Source organism: Vulpes vulpes, chromosome 3, assembly GCF_048418805.1.
Source record: "Vulpes vulpes isolate BD-2025 chromosome 3, VulVul3, whole genome shotgun sequence".
NCBI classification, from domain to species: Eukaryota; Metazoa; Chordata; class Mammalia; order Carnivora; family Canidae; genus Vulpes; species Vulpes vulpes.
The window spans coordinates 19,312,080-19,335,760 of record NC_132782.1 but is presented as its reverse complement, the minus strand read 5'-3'; the positions used below and the strand labels follow the sequence as shown (position 1 = coordinate 19,335,760).

Here is a 23,681-nt window from a genome sequence, read left to right as displayed (position 1 = left end):
TCTAAAAAAATATTTTGTGACATTTGGAAGTTATATGAACTTTAAATTTCGATATTCATGATGTTTCATTTGAACCCACTTGGGCTCATACATTTACGTATTGTGTCTGGCTGCTTTCAGACTATGTTGGTAGGGTTAAGTCATTCACCAGAGACCCGGGGGCCTGCAAAGCCTCATCTGGTCCTTTACAGAAAATGTTTGCCAATCCTGTAAGTGCAAATATGTTCCTAACTAGTAAGTTGGTTAAAAAGTGTTAACAATTGTTGTGGGATTGGCTTCAATTCAGGAAGGGAACTCAACAATAGAGTGTGCATTTTGGATTCACTGGTGGATGTGGAGATTTCAAGGACCAAAAACATTGTGCCAGGAAGTCTATGCCTGTTCTGTTCAGACTTTGTGGAGAAGAGGGATGACTATCTCAAAACTGTTAATTGTAAATATCAGTAAGAAGTAAATGACTTTAAAAAAAGAGAAAGATTTGAAAAGTTTAACTATCTTTGTCTTAAAAAGAAGAAGATCCCACAAATCTTACCATTTCATATTGCCTCCTCCTCACACCCTCCCTTCCTCCATCCCAGCCTGGAAGTATAGAGCACAGTGGCTAAAAGTGGAGACTGGAGCCTGACTTCCTGGATTCAGATCCTGACTCCTTGATTTGGAGTTACTTACTTACTGCTTACTGCTCTGTGATTTGAGCAAGTTCCCTGTGCCTCAGTTTCCATATCTGATGCTGATGATCCTTACCTCATGGGACAATAGGGTCTACCACATAGGACTGTAGGTTGCCAACTCCTGACTTAGACCATCCCATCCCTGCTTCTGTCAGGACTCCTTTAGTTCATATTATTAATGGTCCTCGCTCATTTTTTATTTTTCAGCCTTCAGAAATTCATTCTTTTGAACCCTCTTCAACATTTTCCCTTTTATTTATTTTTTTTTAAAGATTTTATTTATTCATGAGAGATACACAGAGAGAGAGAGAGAGAGAGAGAGAGAGAGAGGCAGAGACACAGGCAGAGGGAGAAGCAGGCTCCATGCAGGGAGCCTGATGTGGGACTCCATTTGGGGTCTCCAGGATCACGCCCTGGACTGAAGGCGGCGCTAAACCGCTGAGCCACCGGGCTGCCCCAACATTTTCCCTTTCAAAATGGAGGTTCAATCATGCAACTTACGATGTTTTCACTAAAATTTTAAAAGTTGCTTTCCCTAAGTCTGGAGTACTTTTCTGATCCTGCCCAGCACCCTCTTCCTCCTCACTTCCCCTGTGGACACCTAGAATGATCCTATAAAGGATCCTGTAGACTACCACTCTGGCTGGCTCTTTGTGTCTTCGTCCCCCACGAGTGTTTTAGAACTGGCAACAGAAGGCCTGATAATGTGTGTGGGGAACACAAAACAAAGTGTCTTAAGCCCAGAGCCTCGTGCTGCCACTGCTACCTGTATTTTATTTTTAAAGATTTATTTATTTTGAGACAGTGTGAGAGAGCAAGCACATGCGGGGGGGGGGGGGGGTTGTGCAGGGAGAGGGAAAGAATCTCAAGCAGACTCCTCTCTGAGCACTGAGCCTGGCATGGGGCTCGATCTCACAACCCTGAGATCATGACCTGAGCTGAAATAGAGCCGGTTGCTCAACTGACTGAGCCACCCAGGCACTCCTCTATCTGTATTTTTAAAATAACAAATAAAGTGCACCATTGATGTTCTTTAAACTCAGTCATCATTATCTCCAACAGGAAAACTAGCTTGTCCTGTAATGTAAATAAATAAAGAGCCAAAGGACAGCTATTGCTTGGTTCCACAGGAAATCCTCTGCAGTGTTTCTGTTTTCCTCTCCTCACATCTCACTGTTTATAATTGCTTTTATTTTTTTATTTTTTAAAGATTTTATTTATGTATTCATGAGAGACACAGAGAGAGGCAGAGATATAGGCAGAGGGAGAAGCAGGCTCCCTGTGGGAAGCCCGATGTGGGACTGGATCCCAGGACCCCTGGGTCACAACCTGAGCCGAAGGCAGATGCTCAACCACTGAGCCACCCAGGTGCCCCACATCAGTCTTATTTTCAGTGTTCAGTAATATTTGTTAAATGGATGGGCAAATGCCCGGCTGGATAAGTTACACCATGATTTTCTGAAGCTACCCTGCAAATTGCCATAGCAAAGTACTTGTTTATATCCCTACTGACCCATGTTGCTAGGGGGGAAGATCTGTGTGGTTATTCTCCTTCCTGAAATCCTGCTCTCTTCTGCTTCACTAGTAGTGTTAACATGTAACACATTTGATGTCCAGCCTGGCCTCCCCAAATCTCTTTCCAAAATAGTTGACTCACCTCTATCCCTTGCTACACATTTGTCAGAGACCCATGACTTGTGCATGTTATAAGTATGGAATTATGATTGAAAGGGAAATTAACCTATTTTAATATGAGATCAAAAGTGTATTTATAGAAGAAAAAGCTAACAGGCTAGTTATGTATCCCTCTTATGTTAGAAGATAAAAACTGCCATAGCACTTCTCATGGTGGCTGTAATCATGTGTGTGTGTGCATTCGCATTCATGCCCTGTATGTATGTCATCGGAATGCGCTGGCTTCATATCTGTTTTCTGAACAATTTCATCTTAGCTGAATTAAGTCTTCCAAGTTTCTGAAGATAGGTGGGCTGAGCCAGATGATCTCTGTATTTTCTTTTCTATCATTCTGTGGTTCCATTTTAACCTTGAGATAGCGTCATTATCTTAAATTTAGTAAGACACTTGTAATAGCTTATTATAGGTTATAATTTTTATACTTTGAAATCTTTTTCTGTTAAGAACACTGCTGAAGATTTAAATCATATTATCAATGAAAGTTTCAGCCTAGGCATTATTCCTTTCTCTGTAGCATATTAAATTTCAATACAGTTTATCACTGAAGTTATTATTCTATTAGAGTCCATGTCAAAAAAAAAAAAAAAAAAACAACAACAACCAGAATCCATGTCGAGGAGTATCATGTCTTATATGTGTGAAATGTTTAAAGGACACTGAATGCATTCTCTGACTATGTAGAGGAATAACTGCATCTTTATAGCAGATGTCTCAGTGCGACTTCTGTAAACCAATTTACCTATAAAGCAGAGAGAGATTTTTAGCAGTATATATTTGAAAAGACAAAAGAATAGAATTTTCTGTACTGCATTTTCTAGACTAGCAAGAAACACTTTCTTGAAAGAGGCAAGTCTTGGGCTGAACAAAAAGGAAGCAAGGATTTCAAAGAATTAACAAGAGTGGGAATCCCACGCATGTCTAACTAAGTCTGCAGACCCAAAGAGGCATGGGATTCGTGGAGGACACTAAAGAATTGTCCTGAAAGAAGAGAGAGGCCTTGTTGGATAGTTGGGGTGGTTGGATAGGGAGAGAGGAGCCAAGTCCTTGAGAGCTTTCGAGTTCAGGCCAAGGAGTTTGAATTAACTACAGTAAACAATAGAGCATTAATGCATGTTTTTAAGGAGTGATGAAATAAAACCCGTATTTGAAGAAAGTGTTCAAATTCTTAGTTCTCAAAGCACAGTGGTAACTAGCATGAATAAAAACACTCTTCCTTGTCCCATGCAATGAGGAGACAATACATAAAGGAGCCGGTCCTTTGTCTGCTGCTCTTTAAATGTTAGCTTCCTTGTAAACACATGTAAAATCTTCTCAATAGACATCATGTAAAAACATTCCCATTGTGACAGCATGGGAAATTTGTGTGTGTGTATGAGTGGGTTGGTTGTTTGGTTTGGTTTGAGGTTGTTTTGTTTGGCATCTCTTGAAGTTGTCTGTTTTGTTGTGGTTGGGCCTTAATCTCCTATGTTGTTTCATTTATATAGGTTGCTGCTCCTGCTCCATGGGAAATGGCGGATTACACTGCCAATCCACTGAGCCAGTAGCAAACACAAGCACCAGTGGGCTTGTGACTCCTTCGTTTGAGAAAAGTAAGTGCCTCCAGGCTATGAGGATGGGCCAAAGGAACAGAAGATTCCTCTCCTTATACCTTAAAAGATTTCAGCTTAGGATTTCATTGAAGCTGCAGTGCTTATGTATTCTCAAATAAGATAGGGAGAAGTGCTACTAAGATAACAATTGTGCATAGAGTACTCATTTTAAAAACTAAAGTTAGGGATCCCTGGGTGGCGCAGCAGTTTAGCGCCTGCCTTTGGCCCAGGGCGCGATCCTGGAGACCCGGGATCGAATCCCATGTCGGGCTCCTGGTGCATGGAGCCTGCTTCTCCCTCTGCCTATGTCTCTGCCTCTCTCTCTCTCTCTCTCTCTCTCTGTGTGGCTATCATAAATAAATAAAGAAAAAAAAATTTTTTTAATAAATAAATAAATAAATAAAAACTAAAGTTAAAAAAGTAAAAAATAAAGTTTGGGGAACCTGGGTGGCTCAGTTAAATATCTGACTCTTGATCTCAGCTCGAGTATTAGTGTCAGGGTTATGAGTTCAAACCCTGAGTTGGGCTCCATACTGGACATGGAGCCTACTTAAAATAATAATAATGATAATAATAATAAAATATAGTAATTGGTACTATTAAACACATATTTTCCAATAGATTTAACCCATGTGGTAATTCTGAGAAGTTTGCCCTAAACACCATTCTTTTAGGTTTTTTTCTTATTTTAGCAGCTGAGACTTTTCCCCCAATCATTTCCACCAGGGCCAGAACCAATTGGTGCTTAATTATATTTTGAATTTATATATTTTAAATATATTCTTTCATATAAAACAAGAAAAAACATTGAAAGTAATAACCTTTGACATATAGGGTAAGAGACTGAATTACATTTGTGGTCTGAATTTCAGGTTATCTGTATATTTGACCTAGAATTAGTATGTGACATTATATTAGTGTAATGTATATAACATAAAAATTCAATATTTGTAAACATTACACAATGATCACCACAATAAGTCTAGTTGCCATCCGTGACCATACAATTGACCCCCTTCACTCTTTTCACCCTCCCCCTAACCCCCTTCTCTGATAACCGCCTTGCCCTAGCTCTTGGTTGTCTCTACATCCTTTGTGATTATCTAAGTAGCCTGATTTTTTTCTTGATAGTTCCAGTTGTTGGGAGTGTGTTAGGGCCCATCCAAAGGGAGGCACCTAGATTCAGGCTGATTGGGAAGCCAGATCCTCAGGCAGCAGCTTTTAAAGTACATAAATACATACAATCCTGCTGGACCATGGTCCTAGACCCTGCTGACCTCTAGGCCAGGAAATCTGAAGGTATCCTCTGGGTGACAATTGCCAAGAATCAGGGCTTCGGACAAGTGTAAACGATCCTTTCTGGGAGATACCAGTGAGCTGCAACAAGGCCCGGGTTGGGGTGGGGTGCGCACAGTTGGTGCCTCCCTGCCTGCATCCTCTGAGAGTGCTTCTGGAGCCTGTAGAGGTGGGGAAAGCCTGCAGCTCATCCCTCAGGTTAAAGCTCCTGGACAATTAAATGGGTCTTTTTCATGGGCACCCTGGGGGTATACTTCAGTTTGCTATCTGTGTATTGCCCAGGCTATGGTATCCTGTCCAGAACTATCTTCCCAGTTGTTACAGAAGCCCAAGCCTCCTCGGCCACCAGAACCAGGCAGTAGAGTGTCCTCCATGTGGACTGAGTTCACCCACCAGCTTTAGCAAGGTTGTGAGAAGAGTGTTGGGTGTGGGGCATGCCTGTCCAGTGAAAGAGCATTCGGGGCAGGGCACACCTGCAATTTTAGCAAGGCTGAAGAAGAGCTTTCTGGGATGGACATGCCTTGGTTTTAGCCCTGTTACATTTGCATACACCTGCCTGCCCCAGCAAGGGAGAGGGAGAGTGCAACAATTGGCACTCTCCAGCAGCTTCCCCTGCAAGGAAAAGTCCAGTGAATCTTTAAGATTAGCACTTGAATCCTTCACATATAATCCAGTCACCTTTCAAACTGCTGCCTTTTTGCTGCTTCCCCAGATAGGTGAGTCCACGCATGAGCCCTCAAAAGGAGTATCTCAGATCCCCATAGCCCTGGGGTCCCCTGGACGTAAGCCCCATGTTTCCAAAGCCAGACTTTTTTGGGGCCTCATCTGTCTGGTGCGGGTCTCAAGGCTTGGGTGCCTGATGTGGAGCACAAGCCCCTCACTCCCCAGAGAGTTCTAGGCCTGTCAGATCCTTCCCTATCGTGTGTCACTGCGCCCAGAATGAGCTTTGTGGTGGGACGGCATTTCTGCCTTTCCTACCTGGCTCCATGTGGCCATTTTTCCCGTTGTTGTGGAGGAAACTGTTCAGCCAGTTTTCAGTTCTTTTTAGGTGGGAGTGATTCCATATATAGTGCTGGGTTTGGTGTGTCTGAGGGAGATGAGTTCAGGGTCTTCCTGCGTCACCATCTCAGATCATCCTCGTGCACACACAGTGGAACTCAAATTATTTAAAACAACTGAACACACTTATGTGAAATTGCAATGTACTTTAGTTGATTATGCTCATTTGTAATCAGGTTAGAAAGGGAAACCCCTGAAAGTCATCTTCATGATAAAGCATATGTCAACTGTATTGTTGCCAAGGCATTTCATTTTTATATACGAAAAGTGAGGATTATGAAAACGAAGAATGCAAATCACTTAGCACAGTGTGGGGAATACGTAGTAAATGCTCATTAAACATGCAGTTGCAGTAGTAGTGGTGTTATCAGTCAAACGGGGTTTATATTTGGCTGCTCTCTGCTAAGAATGAATCTTGAATAGTGGAATTCACATTTCTGTAGAAAGAAGTGAAAATATATCAGATGTTGGGCCTTCACTGACTTTCTGCTGGGAAACCCCATTTGGCATTCAGTTAAACTGCCTTTCCCTTTTTGTATGCCACTGTCCTGAACTAATGTTTCTTTACATCAAAATTCCCAAGGATTTCCTCCTTATGTTTTCTCCCTACACAGTGCACCTAACAGGAAAGACTGTCGACAAATTCAATGTGTAATTTAATTTTTTTTCTCTGAAAATTATGTTATGCTTTTCTTATCTGTCATTTTCTTCATGAGTAATGCTGATTTCTGAAAATTCTTCTATAGGAGCTTCTTAGATTTTCTGATCCTATTTTGCAAAAATTATGAAGATGAAATCCATATACAAAGAAAGCCATTAAAAAAAAAAACAAAGAAAGCCATTGTATATGGACTTCATCTATTCACATAACTTAGTGTCATTCCTAAGCCTAAAATAAAGACAGGCTGAAGGGAATCAAACCATGAATAAGTGAGAATTTTTAGAATTTAGCAATATAATTAATTCCTCATCCTCAAAACACTGGCACAGCACAAAGGCAACATCAATATGCAATGTGTGAAAAAGGCAAATGAAAGATAATAAGATGTATTTTTATCCATTTTTGTAATATCTGTACACAGTTTTTTAAGGCTGGATTTATTATACATGTAACTCATTGAACTTTTCTACACCAAAATATATACAAATAATTTTTATTGAGGTAGGATCACACTACAGAGACAGTTTGGCAGCCTGCTTTCTTTTCACTTAGCAGCACTGCACACCCCCCATGCCGTTAGCCGTAATGTTAGACCATGGTTAATGACTGCATTTGTCCTTTTCTGGAAAGCAACTCTCAGAAATACAAACTTTTATTGTTACCTTAAGGGCTGAGACCTATAAAATTGTAATTTTCATCTTTTACTTTTTAAAATCAGACTGTACGTTAAACTAGACATCCATTTGGTAAAAAATGTTTGCCCCCTGCTTTTGAGGCTATATATGTTGTGGAGCAGAGGCAAGAGAATGAAGGTTTTTCGGGAGAGGCCCCTCCCATCTACTCCTGGCCAGAGAAGGCTCATTCCTGTGATTTGGACTTGGTTCTGCGTGTGAACAGAATGGTGTATAATAGCTTTTATTTGATTTCTTGAAGGTCTTTTTTTTTTTTTTTTTAAGATTTTATTTATTTATTCATGAGACACAGAGAGAGAGAGGCAGAGACACAGGCAGAAGGAGAAGCAGGCTCCGTGCAGGGAGCCCAACATGGGACTCAATCCCAGGACTCCAGGATCAGGCCCTGGGCCAAAGGTGGCACTAAACCACTGAGCCACCCAGGCTGCCCTTGAAGGCCTTTTCTAAGGCAGATTTTAAACTCTTTAATGAAAGGCAGCGGGGAGTAGTAAATTTGTGTTACAGTCGGCCAAACTGGGTATCTGTGACCAGTATGTAGATTTGTTATAGATGAAACATGAGTTATTAATTTAGTTTTTAAAAAAGAAATTAAGGGCAGCCCGGGTGGCTCAGTGGTTTAGCACCGCCTTCAGCCCAGGGCCTGATCCTGGAGACCCGGGATCGAGTCCCATGTCGGGCTCCCTGCATGGAGCCTGCTTCTCCCTCTGCCTGTGTCTCTGCCTCTCTCTCTGTGTCTCTCGTGAATAAATAAATAAAATCTTAAAAAATAATAATAAAAATAAAAAAGAAATTAAGATATATATATTTGTAATATATAGTTAATGGCTATAATAACAGCTAATGGCATGAGGGAAGTACCCAGTGTTGGTAAGTTAAAAAAAAAAAAAAGATTGCCAAATTGTCTCTGTAATATGATCCTACTTTAATAAAAAGTATTTGTGTATATCTTGGTGTGGAAAAATTCTATAAGCATATATAGTAAACATGGTCTTAAAAAAATATATATATATATTGAATAGTGTAGAAGGGAACTATTGCATCCTACTTGTATTTTTTCGGATAAAAACACTTGACAAGTAGAACTCTTGTGAGACCACAGGAAGGAGCCTTCCTCAGATTTCATCTAAAATAATATACTGATGCTGAGCTGAATGTGCATATGTGCTGGTTTTGCTTAGAAAGTCATTATAAATTTAAAATGCATTCAAATAAAAAGCTCTGATTACAAATTGTTGTACTTACTGTCTTATAGATGATCATTGTGTGAGTCGCTGTAACTCCCAGAGCTGCATGTTAGTCCAGGAAGAGGAGCAGTATCTACAGAGTGGAGACCAGCAACTGACTCGACATGTGTTGCTGTGTTTACTTCTCATTATTGGCCTGTTTGCTGTAAATGTTTCTTCTGATTTTTGTTTTAGGGCCATTTCCTTAAATGTTTGGCAAAGATTTGATTCAAGCATCTGGGAGAAACTTGGTTGCTGCTTCCGGGGTGGGGGTGGGGGGTGGCAACTAGGCCAACCTGAATCCTGATCTTGAGCTGTTCTGGGGAGAAAAGGGAATGAAGAGGGACACCTGGGTGGCTCAGTGATTGAGCTTCTGCCTTTGGCTCGGGCCTCAGGGTTCTGGACGGAGTCCCACATCGGGCTCCCCGCAGGGAGCCTGCTTCTCCCTCTACCTATGTCTCTGCCTTCCTCTCTGTGTGTCTCATGAATAAATAAGTTAAATATTTAAAAAGAGAAGAGGGAATGAAGAATTCACAGCACTCTGTTGCCTAGCTGCCCCAATAGTCTATTTTGCTTAGAGTCACTTACTTGCTCTATTCTCTGAACCTAGAATTTGGTAAGGTTATCTTACCAAATTATCTCCACACCATGGTTATCTCCACACCATGCGCAGAGCCGCTTATTCAGACGTATTCCTTCTGTGACTGACCTTGGTAGATAAATGCCCACGTGGTCTCACAGAAGCTATTCCTCAGATAAATACACTTTTAAAAAGAATTTTTCATTTTGAAAATAACACAACCACTTCATACAATAGATAGTTATAAAATTGCTGCCTTCTATTTTAAATACATTTTTCATGGTTCTAATTGTCATACAGATTGATACCCTGTTTTGTCACTTATGTCATCCATTTTCGTGTTGCTTGCTACATAGTCGTTCATAACTGTTACTTTAAATGGCTCCTCAATAAACTATAGAGGAGATACATTATAATTTACTCAACCACTTTCTAATGGATGATTATTCCTAGTTTTTCAAAATGCTTAAATAAACATCTCCATGCAATATTTCCATATGATAGATTCTCAAAGTTGGGAAATCTGGATCAAAGAGTATAAATATTTCTGTGCCTTTGGATGCATTCTACTAAATTGTTTTCTGAAGGAGTAGTATAGGTTTGTAAAAGTACTCTCACCAGCACTGAACATTATAAATTTTAAAATTTGATGATTTTATTTAATTTATTTTTTTGAAGAGATTTATTTATTTATTCATGAGAGACACACACAGAGAGAGAGAGAGAGAGAGAGAGGCAGAGACACAGGCAGAGGGAGAAGCAGACTTCATGCAGGGAGCCCGATGTGGGACTCGATCCCAAGTCTCCAGGATCACACCCCGGACTGCAGGCGGAGCTAAACCGCTGTGCCACCAGGGCTGCCCAAAATTTGATAATTTTATAAGTGAAATATAGCACTTTATTTTTCCAATGCATTTCCCTGTTACTGGTTTTTTTTAATTAGTTTTATGTCCTCTTTTGTGAATTATCAGTTATTATTATATAATTCTTTGAGATGGTTCAGGCGTAACTTGCCTAGAGATGGGAGATAAGCCAAGTAACCTATAAAGGAACTTTTTTACGTGGGGATACTCGTTACATAGAATACTATCAACCAGCACCATTTTAACTGCTATTTAAGAACAAAAATCAAAAAGTAAGAAATGCTGCCAAGAACTGCTGCTTAGTGGTGTGATTGTTTTCATTGTGTAGAACTAATTTTAAAATCAGCCCTGTCTTAGGCTAGTCGGCAGTCCTGATGTATTATGTAAGCTTCTGTATTATGGCGCATGTCTTCTTGCTTCAAGTCTGATCAAATTAATTGCTGTTTGAATGACATCTGTCAAAAGGAGAGGTTGAAACCTCTTGTTCAAAAGACAAAGCCTCCATATTCTCTCGGTGTTTTTCCTTTTAGACTTTTTCTGCCTAATTATTAAGCAGATAAGTTATTGTACTGTGTTCTGGGTGGAGAGAAATGATTTAGCTAGCTTCATTTTAAAACACTATTTTCACCTTCCTTCCCAGAATCTTTCCAGTTGTTTATGGTGGCTATTCAACCAAGAACCTGGAAGACTCTATGTCGAGTTACAGTTTTTCTGTGCTGTGTTTAACTTTGGCCAGGTATTTATTTCCTGGGAATTTTTAGAGCTTTTTTTATTTTCCTGGATGGGCTGTTTGGGGGGGTAGCTGTGCGGATCTTGTTGTTTTCTTTTGAATCAAAAGGGTTTAGTTGGTTTGCCAGCTGCTAGCGTGACAGCTGACAGCTGTTGGTCTCCATGTTGGCTCAAGTCATCAGAATGCACGCGGAGTGTTTCAGTCAGAAATACCAAATCATTTTTTGCTTTGGTTTTAAAATAGTGATTATTTAAGCAGGGACAAGATGTTCCAGCTTCTTTTTAAACTTTGTGATGGTCTTAAGAAGTCACTTTGGGAAAAAGACCTACCTTCTCTGAGCCTTTAGTTTAGTCACTTAAATTGAACATCATTTCATTTCAGTGTTTCTTGGACAACAGGTACTTAAAATCATTTTTAGAAAATCATGTGGTAGATAAATAAATTTTGGCCAAGGATTGTAGTTACCATACCTTGAGGGCCTCCTACTATATGCCAGCCATTATTAAGCATTTTACATTAGTCATCTTACTTAAACATCACAAGAATACTTATAAAGTAGACGTTATCATTCTCATGTTTAAAAATTAGAAACTAAAATTCCATGAAAATCTAATAGAATAGGTGCTGTTGTTTTATTTTTATTTTTATTTTTATTTTTATTTTTTATTTTTTTTGGTGCTGTTGTTTTAATGTCACTCTTAAAACGGATATTTAAGGATAAGTGATGTTTTATGTATTGGGAAGATATTTTTCTGTGTAAAGTTCAAGATATGATTTTGTTTGCAGTCCTTTACTTTTTAATTAGGGAATATTAGTCCCCAGATTAAGTATCAGGTTGAAAAAAATACTGTGTTTGAAATCACTGGTTTTAATAATTGACCGAGTCAGTTAATATTTAACAGTAAACACTCCTACACATTGTACCCTAACATTAATTTCTTGAACTATTTCCAGTTTGTTTTACCATTATTGTGGGAGCAAAATGACTATGTCCAGATAGAGAAGTGACCTATTATTATAGGTAGACTTGAGTATCCCAAAGCTACTTGATGCCCACCTCACTTTGTGATTCTGTATAAAATACTAGGTTGAAAACTCATAGTCTGACTCAGCATTTTGTATTCAGGAAAGACACTCCAGGCTGAGTCACCTCAAGACTGGGACTGAGAAAGCTTCAGAAACAAAGAAGCTCATGCCAGGAATGTTGCATTTGAAATGATGCCCCATGACTAATGCCCTAAATGTTTCGAGAGAGAGAGAGAGAGAGAGAGAGAGAGAGAGAGAGAGAGAGATAAAATCCATCCCCACAACCACATCCCATATAGGTATTATAGTAAGATCATTCCTTTTTTGGTTGTTTCTAGTTTGGGTGAAGAAAGGTAGATCCTTCATGCAATATATTACGTTGCCCATCCCACTTCCCACCAACCTGCATTTAGATCCTTTTCCCACTGAGCCTGACAAATGGCAGTTCCCAACCTCCTGCCCCCCCAAGCTGTCCCAGTTTTCCCAATCTCTGGGTGACTTCTGATGCCAGTTTGCTTCATCACCCCTAAATCCTTCAAACCCTTTCCCTAAGCACCTAGCCAATTTCATCTCACATAAAGTTTATTCAGTTACTTCATTATAATCAGATACTATATAATTCTATAATTTCTGAAGTGTTAACAGAAAAATAATAAATACTTAAGTACAATAGAAGGTAACATCTTTTTTAAAAGGGAAAAAAAGACAAAGGTCATAAATGTTTTCATTTTTCTTCAATAAGCTAACATGCAGATGTGGTCGCTCAATACTGGTTTAAACCAGTTATCCAACATAATTAGTAGAATAGATGACTGGAAAAAGGCAGCCAAATATCATATTGCCTCCAGGCACTAAACTTTTAGAAGGTCTGCTTTGTGTGTTCCATTTAAAATATTGTGCTAATCACTATGGGTTTACTAAATATGGTGGCTTCCATAATCTCGCAGTCTTAACATTCTAGTGTTGAATTCATAACTGCAACTTTTCTTCTTCCATAGGGATTTATTTCCTTTGGCATCTTTGGATTGGACAAACATTTAATCATTCTGCCTTTCAAAAGAAGGTAAATTTAGTTTTGAAATAAATCTGTATCTGTCAAGGCAATAATGTCAAGGCCATTCTAGCCATTCTAGTAAGATACTGATATTTTTAAACCTTTAGTAACTGCTAGGAGACCACAGAAAGCTTAAACTAAACACTACAGAAAGGTTATATGTTGATTCACATATTTGTTGTAAATAATTGCAGAGAAAATATTGGAAGAACTCTTAATAATTCAACATTGTCATTTGCATTTTAACAAAAATTGATGGATGCAGACTTCTATCTATCCCATTAACTACATAAAGCAAAATGACTCTGAAAGTGTATTTAGAAATGGAAATAGTAGACGGTGTGCCCCCAAAGGCCTATATTTGACAATATAGGTTCTCCCTTGACAGTAGCATTTCTCTTTCTATCAAACTGACTGACAATTTATAGAAAACTCAAGTTCTCTCCTTTCTAAATTTTTGTTTTTTATATGCTTGGTAAAGAGTTTCTTTGGATTCAGATTGGGAATTTCTTTATAATAATAATGATAGCGTGAATATAAAAATGAAGTGAGAATTCTCCAACTTGGGAGTGGCAGGAAGGGGGCCACAAATATTTGTATATCCTCATTTGTTTCAAAGTCAAAATTAGTAGAATGAGAAATGCTAATGGAACTTATCGAACCAGGTATATAAAAAGTGCCCAGTATTTGGTCACTCTTCTTTCTCCTCCTCCTTCTTTTTTGTCATCAACATCATCACATTATAAAGATGTAGTTGTTGGGTCATAATCACTTCATTAAGGAGGAAAAGTGTAATAGGAAAGTCACTAAACTTAGTTTCAGCTTCATAATGTTGATCAGATAAAATAGTCAACACATCTATTGTCTGAGCTGGAAGAAACAGAATTCTGATGTATTCCAGATCCCAGTATTGGTCTCTGTGGTACTGAAATTGGAAAATGATTAAATAAAATACTTGATCTCTGTGAGTTATTTTTGCAACTTAAAACAGTAGAATGTAGAACAAGAAAAGAACATTTATTGGCAGAAACTGAGATCAAATATGTCAGGAAGGTTTATAAAATGTTCAAGTCTCCCACCCCACCTCACCTTACCCCCACCCTACCTGCTTGGACCAGGAAACCAAGGGCAGGTTATGTCTTTGCTTTCGAGATTAAAAATATCTGGATGTTGTAGATGGTAGCTTTGGAAGACACATGTTGATGGGGGTAATAAGCAAGAAGGGGTTTTCTCTCTGTGTTTTCCTTTCCTTAAAAGTGGCATCCATAAATTTTGATTTTTAGACTTGAATTCCTATGGAATAATAAAGAGACAGCAGAAAACAGGGGTTCTCCTGTTCCTGAGGAAATAAAAATGACCTGTCAGCAGTTTATCCATTATCACCGTGACCTCTGTATCCGAAACATTGTCAAGGAAAGAAGGTAAGTACAATTTCCAGATAATTATATTTTAGATATTAATTTTGGTTTGTAACAGGCTGAGTAATGTGGTTGTAACTAACTGCATGGTTGTTATTTTCAGTAGCACTTTTACATGTAAAAGTTAAAATAGCTTTATAGTTTAAGAAATAACATATATAAGATTTTTACACTTTCTAAATGTTATATAACTTCCAATGTCCATATAAAATGCGAAAACTAATTTAGAATGAACCAAAATGTAGTAAAATATTAACATTCACTTTATGTTGGCCATCACAAAACTATGAGAGACACTGGATTTAGGGTGGCTTTCTATTCTGCTGGCTCCTAGCGGTACATTATTTCATATTATTAATTACATTGTCAAGAAAATGAAATGAAATTTCTGTCTTTTAATTACTTCTGCTGCTTATTTTCCCTTTCAAGTCCTAATCTTCAGTCTATGACATCATATTTATTCTTCTAATTCTCAAGATACAGAACATGCAGCAGGAAATGAATGAATCAGTGCCATGATGTTTGGTTGTCATAAAAGAGGGAAAAAAAAACATTTAAAAAACCAAATACTTTTATGTCTATAACTGCAGATTTGAAAATTTATGAAGATTACCATTTAGGATGATATATTTACACATATTATGCCAGTATATTTTATTATAACAAAAAGGTAGCCTGGAACAGCTAGTGGAAAGGGGACCCACTGGTTGGGCAACGATACTAGGAGCCAGCCCCTGAGTTTGCCACATATCAGCTACATGACATTGGGGCAGGTCAGTTCTCTAAACCTAGTTTTCCTCTTCTTTAAAGTTAGATAACCTGTCCTTGAATCAGATGACAAAACCTACATAATAGGCCCAGCTCAGGTTCTGGTAAACTATGAAGGAAAGCTTCTTACCCTTAAAGAGCCAAAGTTCCATCTATAGATAGTTTCAACAATTTACAATTGTTTTTTGAAATTAAGAAAGACCCGCTGTGATCACCTGCTGTCAGAAGCATGGCTCTTGTGCTCTGCAGGGCTGCCAGTGGGCCTCAGTCCTGGGTGGCTGAACGGGCGCTGGCTGGCAGTGGTGCTCTGCATCCTATATGGCGGCACATTCTCTGCCACTCGGCACAGTCCCATGGGCTGTGATTGCAGCTGCCTGGTCAGTCAGCAGGAAGCAATATTAGTCAGTTAGTGTCTGGGATATAAGGTGTTGGGCCATAAATTAAAAATCAACAAGCAGGAAGAAGGATCAGACATAGGTTGTAATGTTCATTCAGGCTTTCTGTTCAAAGTGATAGAGTTTGTAGTTGCAAAACATAAATTAAGATATCTTATTACTAAGCAAAACACTGATGTCAAAATATATTGATTTATGTACTTGAGAAGATTTTTCATGTATATTAACCTCTTTTCTAATTTTTATATGAAACGCTGTATTCATTGGTGGTTAAATGTTCTAAAATTTTTGTCGCCTATTTCTCATTTCATCTTGATTTTCATCCGCTGTTTTCCTGTTGTCAAGCACTTCAGGTGTTACAGCTTGACTAATGCTTGTGGACAGATTCATGTTGTCTCTTACATATTTGTATAAAAATGTACAGACTTCATGTAATTGGTTCTTTTACATTTCTCTTCCCTTTGTTTATTTGTTGATATGTGAGGAACCCCACATTTGCATTAGGAAGACAGATTTTAAATTTTAAATTATCAAGAAATAGATTCATCATCAAAGTACATTTTAAAGACCTTAGATTTGTAGCAAGACAGATCACACTTATTCTTTCCTTACTTCCTAATGCAGCAAATTCTTGACAAATACATCAGTAGGATTGTTTTGCTGCTGAAGGCAAGAAGAAAGACTATTTGTGGGCACTGTGATAAACAGAAAATAATGATGTTCGATTTGAGTAGTTTAGTAAAAATAATTACTTCCTAAGAGCTTGTAAAAAATATTATTTAATGTTCCTAAGACAATTAAATTACTTATTATACCTATGAATATATATAACATAAAATAAATAATATCCAGCTGTCTACAGAATGGATCTGAGCATAAAAGGCCAGCTACTATAAAAAGAATGCTTCTTTGTAGATGCACTTACATCATTTTTTTTTACATGTTTCTGTTTTCACAAGCATTATTGGCATATTTTATTTTTTTCTGGTGGATCTTTCTAGGGTCAGGTGAGTTTAACAGACCCTTTATATCAGAAAAGTTTCATTCCTGCCACACTTTTAACTGTCATGCTGTGTTTCCCTGTCTCCTGTTTTTCCTTGCTTGTCCTCTATCATGCAGTGCTCATACCAGGTTTACAGAACATATGGGTGAATCATTCCTTTGACATACAGGTGTGGTGCAAAGACATCTACTGGGACTTTCTGTGGCTGTGACCTGGTGAACTGGCTCATTGAAGTCGGCCTTGCCTCTGACCGTGGTGAAGCTGTGATATATGGAGATAGACTGGTGCAAGGGGGAGTCATCCAACATATTACCAATGAGTATGAATTTCGGGATGAATACTTGTTTTATAGATTTCTTCAAAAGAGTCCTGAGCAGAGTCCTCCTGCTATTAATGCAAACACTCCCCCACAGGAAAGATATAAAGAGATTGAGCATTCATCTCCATCCCCTAAGACCTAAATGATGAAGGAGACAACCCTGGGCCATATTCTAGCCCCAGGTCTGTTTCTTATTAGTTGAGTGACCTTGGGCAAATCACAACGTCTCTGAGCATCAGTTGCCTCTTCTGTAAAATTTGATGAGATGTGTTCCTACCCCATGCTAACATTTTGTGATTTCATGTGTATGGAAAACACACAGGAAAACTGACTTAGGAAAAAAGAGAAAACCAAGTCAAAATGTAAAGTCCTAATAAATGTAATAATTACTATAAACTAATTATGCCAACATTTTAAGACATTGCTCCCTGCATCTGTTTGCTATAATTTCAAAGTCAACATCCAACATACTGCTTTAAACTGCCAAATTTGGCAAGTATACTGCTAGCAGGAAATGGACCTTAAATTATGACAACTTTGCACTTATTGATAGCACCCCCTGAAAAAGAATTTTAATGATTCTGATAAAAGACCTTCTTACTCTATTTTCCTGTTTTCTTAACAAATAGTAATTAAAAACTAGAGGCAATATTTTTTTAAAGTTTATCTTTTCTTGTTTTTCTAGCCAAAGTACTAATCTGTGCCACAGGAGGCAAATAAGAACCACCATAAATATTATCTCCAAAATCCCTCAACAGAAGTATAATTTTAACTTTTGTATTAAAAATAATTTCAGCAGTTTTGTTTAAATTTTAGCAAGAATATTATTGTCATATATCAATTCTGGTGTTTGCACAAAGCATCACAGTGCAGAAGCATAGCCCTATTAATTTCCTGCAGTTAAAAAGAAAAAAAACTATATAGTTCAAGTCAAGATTAAAAAATTCTAAACCTAACATCCAACTTTTACACCTAGAATTTAGTCTTTTTAAGTATCCATGTATAAAAATCTATAAACTTGAAAATTATTCAGTGTTGCCCTCATGTAAGCTTTATCTTCAGTAAATTAAAAAGAGATCTATTCACATGACCTTTGAACCTCTACTTAATTTTATTAGGTGTCAGTGCTGGTTTAACTTATTTAAAACATGTTTCAAGTATTTATTTTTCTCATACTTTTAATGTGTCATTTAGAAAATGATTTATAAGGTTAAATCATTGCCCTTTTAATGAAACAAATAGATAATTTTTTAAAAAACCTGCATGGAAGCCTAGTGTATTTAACAAGTAAATTACACTTTATTGTGTAGTATTAACCTGTACCAACTTCATGTTATGATGAGGGAATGGGGATGTTTTTCAGCAGAACTGTCTTGCTGCAAGACCTTTTTTTTTTTTTTACATGACCATATTATAACTTTCAGATTGCTCAGGAGTAAGCAAAACGCTTCATTGTTATAGCAGGAGACTTTTATAGTCACAGAAATGCAGATATTAATTCACATGCATGCAGGCAACTCAAACTGGAGAATTTGTTTTGTGAACAAGTCATACTACACATGTTCAGTTATTTGCATGAAGGGAATAAGCAGCATCTTTTTCCACAGAAAACACTAAGAGAAAACCCTGGATCTGAATGATCTGAGGTTTCAGATAAACAAAGGCTTTTAAGGGATGTTTTTAGGATTACGGATATGCTAATTTTATTAAATGAAAATATTTGTAACTTTTACTCTGACAAAGCAAGTTTCTCAATAAAATGCCTATTTTAACTTGCATTGGCAACATCTTTTCTTTGAGTAAACTGAAAAATGCAGAAGCCATCAGAGAGGTCTTTTCTATGTTTTCTAAGTTTACATGTTTTGTTTTGTTTTTTTAATATTTTATTTAGGGCACCTGGGTGGCTCAGTGGGTAAAGCATCTACCTTTGGCTCAGGTCATGATCCCAGGGTCTTGGGATTGAGTCCTGTATTGGTCTCCCTACTCCACGGGGAGTCTGCTTGCTTCTCCCTCTGTCCCTCCTCCTGCTTGTGCTCTCTCTAAGATTTTATTTATTTTTTGAGGGAAAGACAGAAAGCACAAGCGGAGGGAGTGGGAAGAAAGACACACAGACTCTCCACTGAGTGGAGAGCCTAATGCAGGTGTGGATCCCAGGACCTTGAGATCATGACCCAAGCCACCCAGGCGCCCCTCAATGTTTTCTTAAATGGGTCTCCTGAGATTGTTCCATTCTTCGTGATCTATGCATAGAGATCTATATGCACAGGGTCTTGCTCAATTATTCACTCAGTAAGCACTTTTTATTAATAAAAAAATGTGACAAGAGTCCTTTTCACATTTCATAATTTTTTTAACATATTTTTTTATTTATGATAGTCACACAGAGAGAGAGAGAGAGAGAGGCAGAGACACGGGCAGAGGGAGAAGCAGGCTCCATGCACCAGGAGCCTGATGTGGGACTCGATCCCAGGTCTCCAGGATCGCGTCCTGGGCCAAAGGCAGGCGCCAAACCACTGCGCCACCCAGGGATCCCCACATTTCATAATTTTTAATATGCAGGGTCACAGCTTGGAAAATTACCTGATAGAATTCTGGTTAAAATCTACCCCTTTTAGCCTGGCTGGCTCAGTCAGTAGGGCATTTGTCTCTTGATCACGGGGTCATCAGTTCAAGCCCCAGGTTAGTTGTAGAGACTACCTAAAAAGAAAAAAACTACCCCTTTTAGGCTAATATTCAGTATGGTAAGTTGTTCTTTTCTTTGTTCTGATTAATTTCATGACTATCTTTTATTTAAACTTCAATATTTTAAAAATAAGGTAAAGAGTGCTTGGCATTTTAAGAATAACAATGACAGTAAGTTTGTAAAAGCAAGAAAAATGTAAAACTATTATTTTACATGTTTGCTATGCAGAATAGAGCTCTTATAGTTTTTGCTCCTTCAATTTTCATACAATGTAAAATATTAAATTGCCTTAGACCACTGGACACAGGTAGTCAAGTGATGTCTGATGGTTGGAACACAGTTCAGGATCAGAAGTGTTATCACCATTCTTCAGGAAAAGGTGAGATGAGAAATTTCTATGATTGGTATGATAAAGCCTGAAGTAATTAAAGAGAGAAAACATTCACTCCATTCAATCAATTTTTGGCAAATTACACAAGTAGGAACTAAACTTCCAAAATTCTAGACTACGTAATTGTTTCTGGGACAAAATTTTTGATTGATCAAGAAAACTAAAAGACAACCTACTGAATGGTGAGAAGATATTTGTAAATGACATAATTGAAAAAGAGTTAGTATCCAAAATATATAAAGAACTTCTACAACTCAACACACACACACACACACACACACACACACACACACACAAATCAGTCCAATTAAAAAATGGGCAGAAGATGCAAACAGACATTTCTCCAAAGAAGACATACAGATGGTCAACAGGCACGTGAAAAGATGCTCAACATCACTCAACTATCAGAAAAATGCAAATCAAAACCACAATGAGATGTCACCTCACCTGTCAGAGTGGCTAAAATCAAAAAAAGAAACAAGTGTTGGCAAGGATATGGAGAAAAAGGAACCCTCTTACACTGTTGGTGGGAATGCAAACTGGTGCAGCCACTGTGGAAAACAGTATGGAGGGTCCTCAAAAAATTAAAAATTAAAAAATTAAAAATTAAAAATAGAAAAAAAATAGACCTACCATATGATCTAGTAATCACACTACTAGATATTTAACCAAAGAATACAAAAACACTAATTCAAAAATCTATATGCATCCCTGTATTTATTATAGCATTATTTGCAATAGCTAACCAATTGTCCATCAACAGATGAATGGATAAAGAAGATGTGGATAAAGAAGATATATATATATACATATATACATACATACATATACACACAATGGAATATTATTCAGCCATAAGAATGAAATCTTGCCATTTACAATGATAGGGATGGATCTAGAGAGTATATTGCTAAGCAAAATAAGTCAGAGAAAGACAAATACCATATGATTTCACTTATATGTGAAATTCAAGAAAAAAACAAAGGAAAAAAAAACAAAAGACAAACTGTTAACTATAGAGAACAAACAGATGGTGGGAGTGTGATGGTGGTGGGAATTGATGGGTGAAACAGGTGAAGAGGATTAAGAGTATACTTATCTTGATGAGCACTAATATCTGGAATTGTTGAATCACTATATTGTACACCTGAAACTAATGTAAAATTGTTAACTGGAATTAGAATAAAAAATAAAATTGTTTTGGTTAAAGATTAATACATAAATTGATGTTTTCACCAAAGATCAAACTAGCTTTCTCTAAAGTGCTCAGTTCATTAGATTATTGGTTTATTACATCATGGTAAATAATAACCACATCATTTGAGGGTTAACCAAAAAAAAAAAAAAAGCTTAATTTTGGCTACTATATTTTTTACTTAGGAAACACATGAATTTTAAGAAAACCTTAAATTTTCTAAAATATGCCACCAGGGATTAATTACCCACATAATTACCAAAACGCAAATACCCTATCAGATTTATGGAGTGAAAGTCTCCCAAAACTTTTTTTTAAAGAATTTTTTTATTTTTTAGATTTTATTTATTCACGAGAGACACAGAGGCAGAGACACAGGCAGAGGGAGAAGCAGGCTCCACGTGGGGAGCCTGACGTGGGACTCGATCCCGAGTCTCCAGGATCACACCCTGGGCTGAAGGTGGCACTAAACTGCTGAGCCACCCGGGCTGCCCATCCCAAACTGTTTCTTAGTTAACTCATATATCCTTCTAATAATCGTTGTATTTAGGGAGCTGTTATTCCCATTTTGAATATGGAAAAAGGCAACAGGTTGACCTGTGACTTAACAAAGGTACTAAGTTGTACAGGTAGATTGTCTAGGTAATTTGCTCAACTTTACAGAGGACTGTATAAATTATTTCCATGAGCACTTGAATGCTCATTTAACAAATATTTATTGAGCATCTAGCTTGTGCCAACACAATGTTGACTACTGAGCACACAATAGTGGGAACAAAGACAGTTCCTAACCTTATAAAGCTTCTTTTATACTGTGAAAGACAGATGTTAAGACATATAATTACACTTGTGATCAGGATCACATGTGACTCTGAGAGTGTGTAACAACAGACTTAACCTTGTGGTGTGGAGAAAACTTTCCTGAGGAACTCATGTTTCAGCAAAATTCTAAAGGAATTTACATAAAGGAATTACATAAAGTGGAGCACATGAAATGAACGGTGCAAACAGGGTACAGCCATTGTGAAGGAGTTGGGCACATTAGAGGATTTCAAAGAGCAGCATAGGAAGAGCTTTTTAAAAGGCACCAGTTGGGGCACCTGGGTGGCTCAGTTGGTTAAGTGTCTGCCTTTGGCTTTGGTCATGATCTTAGTGTCTAGGGATGGAGCCCTGCTTTGGGCTCCCTGCCCAGTGAGGAGTCTGCTTCCCTTCTGCTCCTCCCCACCCCCACTCATGCTCAAGCGTGCTATCTCTCTCTCAAATAGTCTTAAAAAAATTTAAAAAAAAAAAAGGCAACAGTGTACAGGGGTTCCTTTTACACTTCAGTGGGAATACAAATTGATGCAGGCACTGTGGAAAACAGTATGGAGTTTCCTTCAAAAGTTAAAAATAGAATTACCATAGGACCCAGTAATTCAACAACTGGGTATGTACCCAAAGAAAACAAAAACACTAATTCAAAAAGATATATGTGCCCCTCTGTTTATTGCAGTATTATTTACAATAGTCAAAATGTGGAAGCAACCCACGTGTCCAATCATCGATGAATGGATAAAAAAGATGTGGTATATATATACAATGGAACATTATTCAGCCATAAGAATGAAATCTTGCCATTTGCACCAACATGGATGGACCCAGAGGGTATTATGCTAAGTGAAATAAGTCAGGAAGAGAAAGATAAACATCTTATGATTTCATTTATATGTAGAATTTAAGAAACAAAATAAACGAACACCAAAAAGAAGAAACGGACAGAGAACTGGTGGCTGCCAAAAGGGAGGTGAATGGGGGGGGTGGGTGAGGGATTAGAAAACAAATGGATAAAAGTGTAGTAAGATATAGATGGGAAAGATCAGCAGGATCTTGTTGATAGTTGTTAAGGATTGGAACTCATCTCAATGACTCTTGAGTTTTAGACTCAACAATAAGAAAATGAACAACCTGATTTTTAAAACGAGCAAATGATCTGAACAGATTATCTCACTAAAGAAGACATACAGATGGCAAATAAGCATATTAAAAGATGCTCTGGGGACCCCTGGCTGGCTCAGCTGTTAAGCATCTGCCTTCAGCCCAGGGCGTAATCCTGGAGTCCCAGATCAAGTCCCACATCAAGCTCCCTGCATGGAGCCTGCTTCTCCCTCTGCCTGTGGCTCTGCCTCTCTCTCTCTGTATCTCGTGAATAAATAAATAAAATCTTTAAAAAAATGAAAGACGCTCTGCATCGTATGTTATCATCAAATTAAAACAAGGTACTACTATACACCTATGAGACGGCCACAATCCAGAACACTGACAATACCAAATGACAAGGATATGAAGCAACAGAAACTCTCATTCACGGCTGGTGGGAGTGCAAAATGGCAG

General features: G+C 37.9%; 1 protein-coding gene across 4 annotated transcripts in view; it reads left to right on the top strand.

The window, feature by feature from the left end:
• GPR155 (G protein-coupled receptor 155) overlaps positions 1-18,820 on the top strand; it is a 43,583-nt gene extending 24,763 nt beyond the window's left edge. For 2 of the 4 annotated variants that reach the window (XM_025994008.2, XM_025994009.2), the window contains 6 exons: positions 3,851-3,955; positions 8,916-9,052; positions 10,970-11,065; positions 13,084-13,148; positions 14,423-14,560; positions 16,893-18,820. In XM_025994008.2, the coding sequence (XP_025849793.1) occupies positions 3,851-3,955; positions 8,916-9,052; positions 10,970-11,065; positions 13,084-13,148; positions 14,423-14,560; positions 16,893-17,184 (833 nt within the window). In that variant the 3' untranslated portion in view covers positions 17,185-18,820. Of the gene's footprint in view, positions 1-3,850; positions 3,956-8,915; positions 9,053-10,969; positions 11,066-13,083; positions 13,149-14,422; positions 14,561-16,839 lie in introns of all 4 variants that reach the window. The other 2 variants (XM_025994010.2, XM_072751973.1) reach the window with 1 other exon arrangement.
• The last annotated feature ends 4,861 nt before the right edge of the window (positions 18,821-23,681 follow it).